We start from the raw sequence: 12,123 nt of genomic DNA on the forward strand, positions 1-12,123 counted from the left end.
GGTGAGGCAGATTGTGTGTGTGGGTGTACAGTAGCATGTGTGTGTGTGTGAGAGAGAGAGAGAGAGAGAGAGAGAGAGAGAGAGAGAGAGAGAGAGAGAGAGAGAGAGAGGGGATGGCGGTGTGAGCTGATTTGTTTCTGGTTTGTCTGGCAGCTCCTTTATGTTTTGGATGCACCACAGTAATTGCAGAGGAAAGTTGCGGTTGGATGGGCCTGAGACATTTTAGTTGTTGTGCAGTGAGAGAGAGAGGGGCCATGGGGTGAGGGAGCAGGGAGAAAGAGTCCAGTTTAGACCAGTTTGCCTTTTCGGACAAACAGCAGAATCTCTGTGACGCCACCACAGATGCTTCTTAAGTTCTTGGTGCCTATGATGTGATGTAAGATATTTGTCCCTGCCTGCAGCAGAGTGACGTTATGATCTTTGTACTAGCAGGAGAGTTAATAAGTTGCCATTCGAGCAACTGGTAATACTTCTTCTCTGTGTCTCATGAGAAGGGAGACTTTCAATTAATCAAAAAAAGTTATAAACCAAGCAGAGCATATGTTTAGATATCACAGGTTCATTTCCTCAGTTATCTTCAGTCAGGCTCAAAGTTGAGTGCTTTTATCTTGTAATCCTTTAGTAACTACAGTGATAGGCTAACTATAAAACCTCCCCCCCCCCTCCTCTTGTGCCTTTCTCTTCACAGATAAGTGACCAGCGATCCTTCATCCTGAGCGTCAGTCAGGGAGGCTCTCTCTGCGTTTTTCTCTCCGCTCTTGTGGTCTCTCACGACCTACTCTCTACATTTCTCTCCTCCGCTTCTTTGCCCCTCTCTCCCTCATTTATAACCCTCGACCATGGCTCCGACCCTGGCTACGGCGTTCGCCAGACGCTGGTGGATGGCAGTGACTTCTATCATTGAGAATCTGCTCTTCTCCGCCGTGCTGCTGGGATGGGGGTCGCTCCTCATCATGCTCAAGTCAGAAGGCTTCTACTCTTACCTTTGCAACGAAGAGAGTGAGTCACAACTGTTGAATTTCTGTCACAATACGGGTCTGTCATTTGTTCCATTAGACTTCCCGCAACTTTGCCTTAATTTGCCTTGATGGTGTAGTAATTGCTCATTAGGAAAAGCAAATAGTCTTGAGCGTGTGTCTTCATGAGGTTACAGCGCTGAACTCTTTCTTCCTGTACAGCACCACACAATGAGCTGTTAAAATGAGGATTGGTGATGAGGGGTGTCAGTGGCATTGTGGATTCCGGCAAAGGGAGCACGTTTTTATTCAGTAGATGTAACTCAACACTGCTTCCTTTTTTGCCTCTTCCATTCTTTGGGAAGAATAGGTGTTTTCTCCGAAAGGGAACATGGGCTGTTTAGGGACTCAGGAGATTAAACCTGATCAGATAAATTAAAGAGAGAGCAGGGTTGCAAAGTTGACAAAGTGGTCCAAAGTTAAAGAGTATAAGGCTCCAGTGTCTCCTAAACTCTCTACTTGCCCCTTTGAGAGCTTTAACTTTCAACAGCTCCAACTAAATTGAAGACTCAGCAGCAGACTGATTGAGAGGGATCTGATAAACCAATGACGCACTGGATCAGCTGTCCTTTTGCCCTCGCCCCTCCGTCTACTCTTTTTCTCCTCATCCCTCACTTTGAGCAAAGTCGGGCCGGTGCTTTGTGTTTTTAAGTACAAAGGTGGAATTGATACACACAATGGCCCCAGTCAGGTCTTATAGACGAGAGTAAGCAAAAGGGAATGTGAGAGAGGAATTAGGCCACACTTATCCTTTGGACCTGTGGTGACACTGTGTCGTGCCCAATGTACAGACACTAAACTATTGGTTGGATTCAGTTTTCCCCTCGCGCTATTGGCCACCCTATCTCCAAGGCACTTGAATTTTCCAACAGGAAAGTTGTGGGAGGATATATTTTTAACTCCTACAGTCTTCCCATTAATCTTCATTTGTAAGTGATTTGACTTTGTCTTGTTTAATCTTTAAGCTTATTCAGCATCAAAGTAGCAGCTTAGCATTTGACCATGAACCTTCAATTACTCAAGGATAATTCCAGTCGTGTCAGCTGTGGTGTTGAGTATCGGCACAGAAGCAGACTCACCGCTGAAGTAGCACATGAGCACCCACGACTGTAGGTCACTTCCTGGAGAGCTTCCGTAGCGGTCTTATCTCGCGCTGATGATGTAAGAGGGAGAGGACCGCAGCACCAGCTCAGCTCTTTTCAGGCATGTGACATGTGATAGAAGGATGGATTTTATGACTGGTTATATGGAAGTTGAAAGTCCACTGATAAAGGTCAGGAAGGCAGGAGAAAACTGATAGAAAAGTGATGAATAGTATAAATCAGATAACTGGCGGAGTAAAAACAAGATGATGGACAGAAAAAGGTGACGATGATGCAGCGTAGATTACGCTTTTGTGCACATGCAGCAGACATATTTGAGGAATAGTGAAAGCTTTGTGTCATGTGGGTAGGTCAGTGGTTATGAGTCACCATGGAAGAGAAACAAAGGTTGTCACAATCTGTTCATTTTGCAGCATCCTGCCCTATCAGGTCTTCTTTCAACTCAAGCTGAAATACCGAGTATTACGTGCACGTGCAGACAAATATATGTACGATCTGCTTTCCAGAAGTAGACTTTGACACTTGGACATGAAGCGTATCACATTGTTTCACACAAGGTTGCCACGTAAGTACTTGCCTCACGTGACTACAAAGACGTCGGGTGACAGAAATCATATTTAACCATAAACAGAAATTATCAGCCCAATAAGTTCCCAAACTGCTACTATCGTTTCTCCCTCACATGGACTTTTCCTGGACTTTTGTACCTTTATCTCCATGCAGGTTCTGATGATTATGTGAAGTTTATTGCCAGGGCCGGCTTATCACATTTTGTCCCTGGCTTTCTAACTTACTAATAAAATTTAAATACCATCTCAGTCAAGGACAGTTGGCTTTCTGTCGGTCTAAACGGTACAGGTTTGTCTCCAATAATTGTATGCTTCTGCCCCTGATATGATGTTACCCATAAGTTTGTAGTTATAACAAGCACATGTTCAGTGCAAATGTAGCCACGATGTGTTAACATATCAGGACCCCGTGAATAAGCAGAACTGCCACCTCCAAATTTCATCCGTGTGCCAAGAAGAGACACAGGTCTCCATACATTAAATCATCTACAGGAGCACCCGGCTGAACTCAACTTAACATCATTATTCACGCCACTCAACCTTTATGGATAGGGTTTTTTGTGTACCAGAAAGACTAAATTAGACTTTCAGTTTTCCACTTAGACGACTCATCGTTTACTTTCTTTCATCATGTTCTTCAGGCTTCAACAGTTCCAGCTACAATCTCACCCAACCCCTAGCAACGGCGACACCCGATGACTATGCTGACTACTACGAAAGTGAGGCTGGCGTGGTTGGTCTGGGAGACGGAGTGGAGATGAGGCCCCTGGTGCCTATGGATGGGCCCATGAGGATGAACGGCTGGCTGATTTGTAAAGAACAGGATGAGATGCTGAACCTGGCATTTACAGTGGGCTCCTTCCTGCTCTCGGCCATCACGCTGCCATTGGGGATTGTCATGGATAAATATGGGCCTCGCAAACTACGACTGCTGGGCAGGTGAGCAAGAGAGAGAACAATCCAGCTGTGACGTTATTTCTTTTCAATTCTGTGAACACTTCCGTTGTTTTGGGACTATGCAAACTAAAATTGGCAGAGATGGGCTGCAACTTAAATTGTCATCATCATTTATTTCCAGCACGTGTTTTGGATTTTCCTGTCTACTCATTGCTTATGGATCCTACAACCCAAATGGTGAGTTGGCCTGAAGGGTTCTCATGTCTTTTTTTTTTTACTGTATTTGAAACAATTTACACTAGTTTGGTTGTTGAGTCAATCACAAGCTAACATCTGTGTCATTTGCAGAACTCTCCGTCCTTATCTTCATTGCCCTGACTTTCAATGGCTTTGGGGGCATGTGCATGACCTTCACCTCTCTCACAGTAAGTCTGCGCACGGTTTACGTGTTCTTCTCCTGCTCCAGAGCCTTTGCACCCACTGCATTATGTTCGTCAAGATGTATATTTTCTATCGTCATAGGTTTTTGTCTTGCTGTTGGTGCTCTGTTATAATAGTTTGCTGGCTCCTTGCCTGCTTACACTCCCTCCCCTCTTCTCTGGCATTCTGTTTTTTGGCTTCTTACACTGCACTCTGTGTTCCTAGCAGGGGGGGGGGGGGTTTATTGGGAGAGCGGGAGTTACTCGATGGTTCATTATCACTTTCTGCTGTATCTATTATTGTGCTGTAGCACGAACATCATAGCAACTGCTGGGTGTTGGAGCTGTTAATCTCTCTGTCTTTCTTTTTTTTTCACAAACACATGCGCACACTCTAATGTATATACACAAAGAGACACTAATCACATAAATTCACATTTGCAAACTAATGCACTCAAACACAAGTAGCAATGCAGCATCCCTGTCTAAAGTGAATAATAAGGTTGCAGGGTAGAGCTACTCGACAGCTCTAACTTGCAGTTTCACATCGTATAAAAGAAATGAAAGATTAACAATCAGAAATATAATCATGAAGATATCAGAAGCTCCCATTATTACTATTTTGTGTTATGCTCCTATGCTTTGCCCTTTAGGGTTCCTTATTTTGTGTTTACAGGGAATTTAAAAGAGTATTGCATTCCTAATTTAAAAAAAAGTACCAACATTGTTGCAGTAGGACCAGAGATATTATCCTTTTCTATTTTAATTCTTCTTCTTCCATGTTTAAACCTGGAGCCTACATTACCCACAATGCAAACTTGACCCCTCAACAGTTGATTGGAGAGCAGTTAATGTAGAATTGAGCCACTAGGGTCAAGCAGAGATGAAGAGCCGGCTAGGTGCTCACTTATTTCTAACTCCATACCCCAAGGTTATTTTTTCATTCAGTCTTCAGCCCCAACCGATTTTGTGCTGCTCCAATTGGAGCTATTAAAGGTTTTATACAACTTATTTTTACATACCCTGTAGTACTACCTTTAGATCTGTAAACAGACTGTGATATGTAAAATCAGTGCCCTGCAAGATTGAGCCACAGAACCAGATATACACGAAGACAAAACAACTGATGCACTTTAGGACTGGCAGGATCAACCCCTCGCCATTCATTTACATTCTTTCCCCGCTGTTCTTCCTCTCACTGTTCCATCCCCTTGTCATCAGTTCAGTCTTACGGTGACTCACACAGGAGTCCTGGGCCGTACCATGGTGATGCTGTTCACTAGAGTGGGCCTCTATTCCAGTAAATCTCCCAATAAATGTCCCTTTTCTATACCACCACAGGCTGTTACTGTGATGTACATGTACTATGTGGTATTTGTTGCATCTAGCTAAATATATCATTAGTTGGTGCCACAGGCCTGAATGTCAGTGATGTAGTAAAACCATAATGTAGGGCTCTGCTTGCTCTTTTGTATTGGAGGTCCCCAGAATCTGTGCATTAAACCACATCTTCCTCTGAAACCACCTTTCCCTCCATCTTCCTCACAACCTGATATACGATACTTGAAACACTCAGTGTTGGGTTAATCATTAGCCTCTATGCTGTTTCTTGACTCTTTGATCATGACTGCGCCACACAGGCATTCAGTCTCAGCTGACAGGTGTTGGGTAATACTCAGCTGCCCTCTGCGGTTGTCAGGTCACCTTTCCCCTTCAGGTTTTTCCAGCAGCCGCTTATGTATTTGTTACGTTTAAAAACCTATTAGAGCACTCTTTCCAAATACTCTTGGTGAGACTGCTTTGAAATACTGGGTGCTTCAATATGCATACTCAATACTCAATTTAGTACGCACACAAACATACCTCTTCCTCAGCTTCCCCCAGTCTTATGTAATTGGATGTGCTTGTTGTTGTTCAGTCTCTTGAAAACAGAACAGCTTGTGAATGCCTTTGTATTTGGATGTTTTGCCACCCACTGTCTCCCCTGTTTTCCCTCCCAGCTCTCTTTTATCTGTCCTCAAACGGGAGTAAAGCATGTAAAAGTCACCTCACCCCTGTCACCCCGTCTGGGCAGCGCTGCGTTTATGCCGTGTGGTGGACAGCTGTGTGTGTTATGTGATGCTGTTTTATATTGCTTTTACTCGCGTTCCATGTCACTTTGTTGTGTTTTAGTTTCTCTGATGTCTGCTTGCTAATTGTTTCCCACTGTCCACTTTGACCCCGGTGTCAAAAGGCACCATCCTCCAAGCAGCTACGCTGCAGCTGAGATCACCATGATCTTGGCAGAGGATGTTTTAACCTTTATACTCATATAGGCAATGGAATGTCTCTCATTTTGCTGATAGCTTATGCAATAACGTCGCGAGTACAAAAGGTCAGGTTGTGATTATGTCTCTTTTCTTGTCTCTTTCTCTTTCCTTCTAGCTCCCGAACATGTTCGGGGACCTCCGCTCCACCTTCATCGCCCTGATGATTGGCTCCTATGCCTCCTCCGCTGTCACCTTCCCTGGTGTCAAGGTAACAAACACTGAATCTGCCTGCACACATCTACACACCTGTACTGACACTATATGGAACCAGTTTTTTCTTTCCAACTCTCCCCATATGCATTTTTTTTTTTGTCATTCCATACTGCTGTCCTAGCATTGTTTGCCAAATTCTTGAATTTTGCATAATCTGCCTTACCTCTTGAATGCAATGTGCAAGCCCCGTTTAGCTTCCACTCTTAGCCAACATATTTGGAGGATTGTGTGGCCTTTGCAGAAGCATACACTCCTTCGATTGCATTCTGATTTCAGGTTTTTTGTGTTTATTGGTCATGTTCTGATGTGCACAGGTGATCTACGACCTTGGCGTACCTTTCATTACTATCCTGGTGGTGTGGGCTTCATGTGCTGGACTGGTCTTCTTCAACTGCTTCTTCAACTGGCCAATGGAGCCGTTCCCAGGACCAGAAGACATGGACTACACGTTAGTACCACAGATGTTCACAGTGGCGTACAGACACAGACCCACATGTACACATATAAGCTCACTTATAAACGAAAGGACATGCTGGTAAACTGTGTGTTCCAAAGTATATGGCGTACTCAACACCATTGACACTGTTTGACAAATAATTATGTAATATGGGCAAAATGTGCAGTGTAGGCTGATGCTGCAGGTTAAAGTCTATCTGCTGATGATCACACATGGTGCTCATCCCCGTGGAAAATCCTTGTTAATTAGAATCAAACTTTTCACTTGCTTGTTCAGTGAAACACATTCAAACAGGGCATATGCATGTTTCCTGTATGTCACCATTTTCTATTAATGATAATCACTTTTTATCTATTTTTACACATTTCTATTTGTCCATGAGCTTCTCCCTTGTCACTTGTCCTTCCTCACACATTTTCCTCTACTCCCATTTTCTTTTATTCTTCCCATCCCCTTATCCTCCTCTGCTTTCCTCAGTATTAAGATCAAGTTCAGCTGGCTGGGCTTCGACCATAAAATCACAGGGAAGCAGTTCTATAACCAAGTGACCACAGTGGGACGTCGTCTAAGTGTGGGCGACAACCTGAAGAAGAAGGAGCTGGTGACTCAGGACGGAAACAAGCTCTGCCTCTCCACCATGGACCTGGAAATGGAGAGCAAGACAAAAGAGTGTAAGAGCAGCAGAATTCCCCCTCTTTTTGCTCTTCTCACTCTAAAGCAAGTTGTTCACCTCTGTTGCGTTCCTGTTTCTCCTCTGCAGCCCAGTCATTCTTGAAAACCATCAGCAGCCCGATCTTCCTGCTCAGTCTGGTGACCATGTCCGTCACTCAGCTCCGTCTCTTGTTCTACATGGGGGCCATGAACAGCGTGCTGGAGTCGCTCAGTGATGGAGACCTCAACAAAGGTCAGTGGCTCTGCAGTTTGTGTCGTGCGCCTTTCCGTCTGTGTGCGTAGACAAATATGTATAACACTTGTTGATTGTTTTTCTTTTTCTTTACTTGGATCAAGTTGTTTCTACTGTGCTTCATGATTTAAAAGCTAGCTGGACTTACGAGGGTTTCAATTTAATTTTCAGTGGAAAGAATGGAAGTCGGTAAGAATCAAAGCTTGTATCAGTAGATCGCTGAAGAATTAGATTATTAACTCTCAAGCTGACTACAATTAGAATTTCACCTCTAGTCGTAGTTTTTGCCATCACAATACTGTGCTACTAATACACTAACACTGCTCCCTGGCTTTTTCATAGCTTCTGCTGTTATTTTATTTCATCTTTGTTTGCCCGTTCGCCATGTCAATAACAGAGTCCTTCAACTGTCATTCAGCTTTAACCTGAAACCATTAAATTAACTATTAACTATCATTAACTATCTTTGCCCCTCAGCACCAGCAGAGAGCATACATCATACAAGCAGTTCCACATGACTCACTTTTCATTTCTCATTACACCCTTGGCAATAAATCCTCTCACAATGGCAAGAAATGGACTTTTGAACAGCTGTATTCTCCATATCCGCTTTTGTTTAGAACTAATTAACTGTACCGTCATAATCATTAACCAGGTAGAAAGAGGTCCTGAACCCTCAATATCTGTCATATTTGTATCCTTTCCTCTAACAACCTCCCCTTTCTTATTTGTTCTCAATTTGTAATAATCATTGAACCTTTTTTAAAACCTTTCTGACCCTTCTCTCAGTGGGTCTGTACTCCTCCATCTTCGGCGTACTGCAGCTGCTTTGCCTGATGACTACTCCTGTGATTGGTCAGATCATGGACTGGAAGCTGAAGGACTGTGATGATGGAGAGGAGGAAAAGGAGCCCTGCAGAAAGTGAGTCAACTTGTGCCTGAGACGGCCTCAAATCAATTCCATTTATAGCTTCAGACATTGTTGCAATGCAATGTCTAAGTGACGAATACAACCAAGATACCAGTGCTTGCATAATCTGACCTCTCTTTCTGTCCACATTTTGTCCACAAGGGGGGAGACAAAGATTAAGCGCAGAGACAAAAAAACCCAGAAGGTGACCAATGCCTTGCGAGCGTTCGTCCTCACAAACGTCCTTCTAGTGGGATTTGGGGTCACTTGTCTGGTGCCCAATCTCCCCCTGCAGGTGAGTGGTCCTCTTCAGCCTTCAAAGTGCTTCAGCGACACAACTGAGACAACTTTCATTTTCTAACCTTGTTAATTCGTGGTGTCACTTTAGCATTAATGTAGCATGGGGAACAGGTTAGCCTGACTCTACCAACCAGGAGACAGCTATTGTAGTTGAGCATGGATACAGACTAAACAAACAAGACATAATGGGTTAAGTGGTGCGCTTTAGAAGGGCTGTTGATTTGCCTTTGGACAGAGCCAGGCTAGTTGTTTCCCTCTGTTTCCAGTCTTTATGCTATGCTAAGTAAGCGGCTGCTGGATGTAGCTTCATATTTATTGGATAGACGTGAGAATGGCATTTATCTTCTCATCTAACTATTCCTTTGAGAAACCTCATGAACTGACTAACAGAAATGAACTAAATGATTATGAATATTGAACTCCTCTACTTTCACCTTTTCCACAGATTGTGTCATTTGTCTTACACACTGTGGTGAGAGGATTCATTCACTCAGCGGTTGGAGGCCTCTATGCTGCTGTGTAAGTCTCAATGTGCTTCTAGCCTCACACCACCCACAAACACACATCATCATCATCATCACCTTCGTCTCCTGTACGTGGATGCAGCTTCTAACTGAGAGACTAAATGTACTGCTTGTGTCTCTGCAGGTATCCCTCCTCACAGTTTGGCAGTCTAACAGGCATGCAGTCTCTGGTCAGTGCTGTGTTTTCTCTACTGCAGCAACCCCTGTTTGTGGCTATGATGGGACCCTTGGAGGGAGACCCATTCTGGGTATGAATGCACACACACATACAGACACACACACACTCCAAAACTCTCTCAAATCAAACCATCGGACGTGGCTAATTCTGGTGTTATCCCTCAGGTCAATATTGGGCTCTTTGGTGTCAGTATGCTGGGCTTCTTGCTGCCTCTCTACCTGATCTGCTACAGACAGACGCTCTACAGACAGCAACAGCAAAAGGAGGATAACGCTAAGATCTACATCAAAATCAACGGCTCTGACATCCCTGAGGCCTACGTCTAGAGAAAAGTCAATCCAGAGAAATGGATAACGGAGGATGAAGAACGATCTTTTACTGGGAAAATTGGCAATCCAGTCAAGGACAACTGAAATGTTAACTATTTAGAATATGACATTTAAACCTACTGTGTAATTGTTATAGGTCCCCATCGAGTATAGACACAAACAGACTCCTGTGTCATTTTTCCAAGATACAACAAGATAAACTGATATGCTGCGGTTGTCACAAAAACGGGTCAGTTGGACAGTCGCTATGGAAGAAAGTGGAACGCGGAGGGAAAAAGAAAAAACAAGAGGAAAGACTGTGAAAGGAAAGAGGCATGAGCCCTCTGCATCTCCCCCAAATCCTCTGACTTCTCTTTTTATTCCCTCCTCTCTGAGCGGCACATCAGTCCAGATCTGTTCCACATAAGACTGTTTTAATATTCCCCAAATGAACAGAAAAGGAGAGTTTGTTTAGCTCATGAACATCCTCACATCCTCCTGCTGTGACAGCATCAAGACCGCCAAACGTCACCCTCAAAGTTACCTCACCATTATTAGTTATTGTCTCATATGTTGACTTTGTATCATCCTGATTGTAAATTCTATAACATGGTGCTACCGGTCTATTCATCAGCTGGATTTTTTTGATAGATGGTGTAAGGTAAGTGTGGACTACATGGCATAATGAGCGACAGGGAGGACAGAAGAACCATATTGCTGATGTTTTAAAGAGACTCATTATGATTAATTATGGGGCTGGATTGTTTTCTTTTTTTTTTCTTACCAGGCTAACATCTTACTATAGTCTAAAACGGCTGTAGCCTAGAATATACTGTAGTATGGATGAATGTCCGTGTTTTTTGGGGCTGTATTATGAAAGAGGGACGTCAAACTAACTGCGGTATGTTTTGCTAAAAGCAAAATGTTCATGTATGTTTAGAGTATTTATTTTATTTCTTGCTTTCTTTAGTTTTCTTTTTATATGTTAAGTTTACCGGGATTGCCTTGTGAATGTACTTCATATTTGTTCATTTGGCAGCATTACACATATCAGTGAAAATAGTCCCCCCCCATCATGTTCTCCATTCAGTGTAGCCATACAATCTTCATCATTTACTTACTGTTCAGCACTTTATACCCTGTTAATATCTTTACAATAAATTCGACACACATCACACAGCTCATTTCAGCACTTCTCTCCTGATGCCTCTCTAAAATAGTACCACTTTCATTTTGGGCTCCTCCTTCTTACATGTATTTATTTCATTTTACCGTTCACTTTTCATCCCGTATTTAAATCACGCTGTGCTGACAACGCGTCACATGTCTGATCGTACACTGTTGTTCGCATAGAGCTCTTCTACAGCTGAAGATAATGTAGAGATGTTGTATTGTTGGCGTACCTTTTTGAAAATGGAAGAATTTGTGGGGGTTAATAAAGATGAGTTGATCTCTTTAAGTGGTCGATCTTGTTCATATTTTCTTTTACTGCTCGCCAGGCTAAATGAAATGACTTTGTGGAAACAGAAAAGTTAACACTTACATTCTGAGTGCGATGACATTATAACAGATCTCAACCCAGATATTGCTTCCTTTTTTAAATTTGTTATGGATGTATGATTTTTTTTTCTGTTTCTGAAAGGCTAAATACAAAATTCCAGTGTAAGCCCACTGTTAATCAGAATCAGAATCAGAACCGTTTATTGTCATGGTATGTTGAAGATACAAGGAATTTCACATGACGGGAGGTGCGTAACATTTAACAATCAACAACAACCAACAGTTTATAGTTGGGCTTTTAATTTGAAATGAGGTTTGAGAAGACAACAATGGCCTTTTGAGATTTGTGAATCAGAAAAGGCTAAAACAAATATGGAATCCAATATGCAGCTGATGGAGTTTTTAGCTTGTTGCGTAACCAACCAACAGAGGTCAGTATTGGCAGCGTGTTTTTGAAGGCCATCACACTTGATGAAGAAACAAGTGGAACATTTCTGCCTTATTTTAGGCCTAACT

The 12,123-nt window shown here is 42.9% G+C and overlaps 1 protein-coding gene across 1 annotated transcript; it reads left to right on the forward strand.

Annotated features, from left to right (window-relative positions):
• Window positions 1–705: 705 nt before the first annotated feature.
• On the forward strand, window positions 706–11,566 carry slc43a2b (solute carrier family 43 member 2b). Its single transcript, XM_079171008.1, has 13 exons — window positions 706–999; window positions 3,330–3,627; window positions 3,767–3,822; window positions 3,934–4,010; window positions 6,429–6,521; window positions 6,841–6,974; window positions 7,461–7,654; window positions 7,744–7,887; window positions 8,677–8,809; window positions 8,960–9,092; window positions 9,543–9,616; window positions 9,746–9,869; window positions 9,964–11,566. The coding sequence occupies exons 1-13, from the start codon at window positions 840–842 to the stop codon at window positions 10,123–10,125; spliced, it is 1,782 nt and encodes a 593-aa protein (XP_079027134.1). The 5' UTR covers window positions 706–839; the 3' UTR covers window positions 10,126–11,566.
• The last annotated feature ends 557 nt before the right edge of the window (window positions 11,567–12,123 follow it).

This window comes from Pholis gunnellus (assembly GCF_910591455.1).
Source record: "Pholis gunnellus genome assembly, chromosome: 13".
Taxonomy (NCBI): domain Eukaryota; kingdom Metazoa; phylum Chordata; class Actinopteri; order Perciformes; family Pholidae; genus Pholis; species Pholis gunnellus.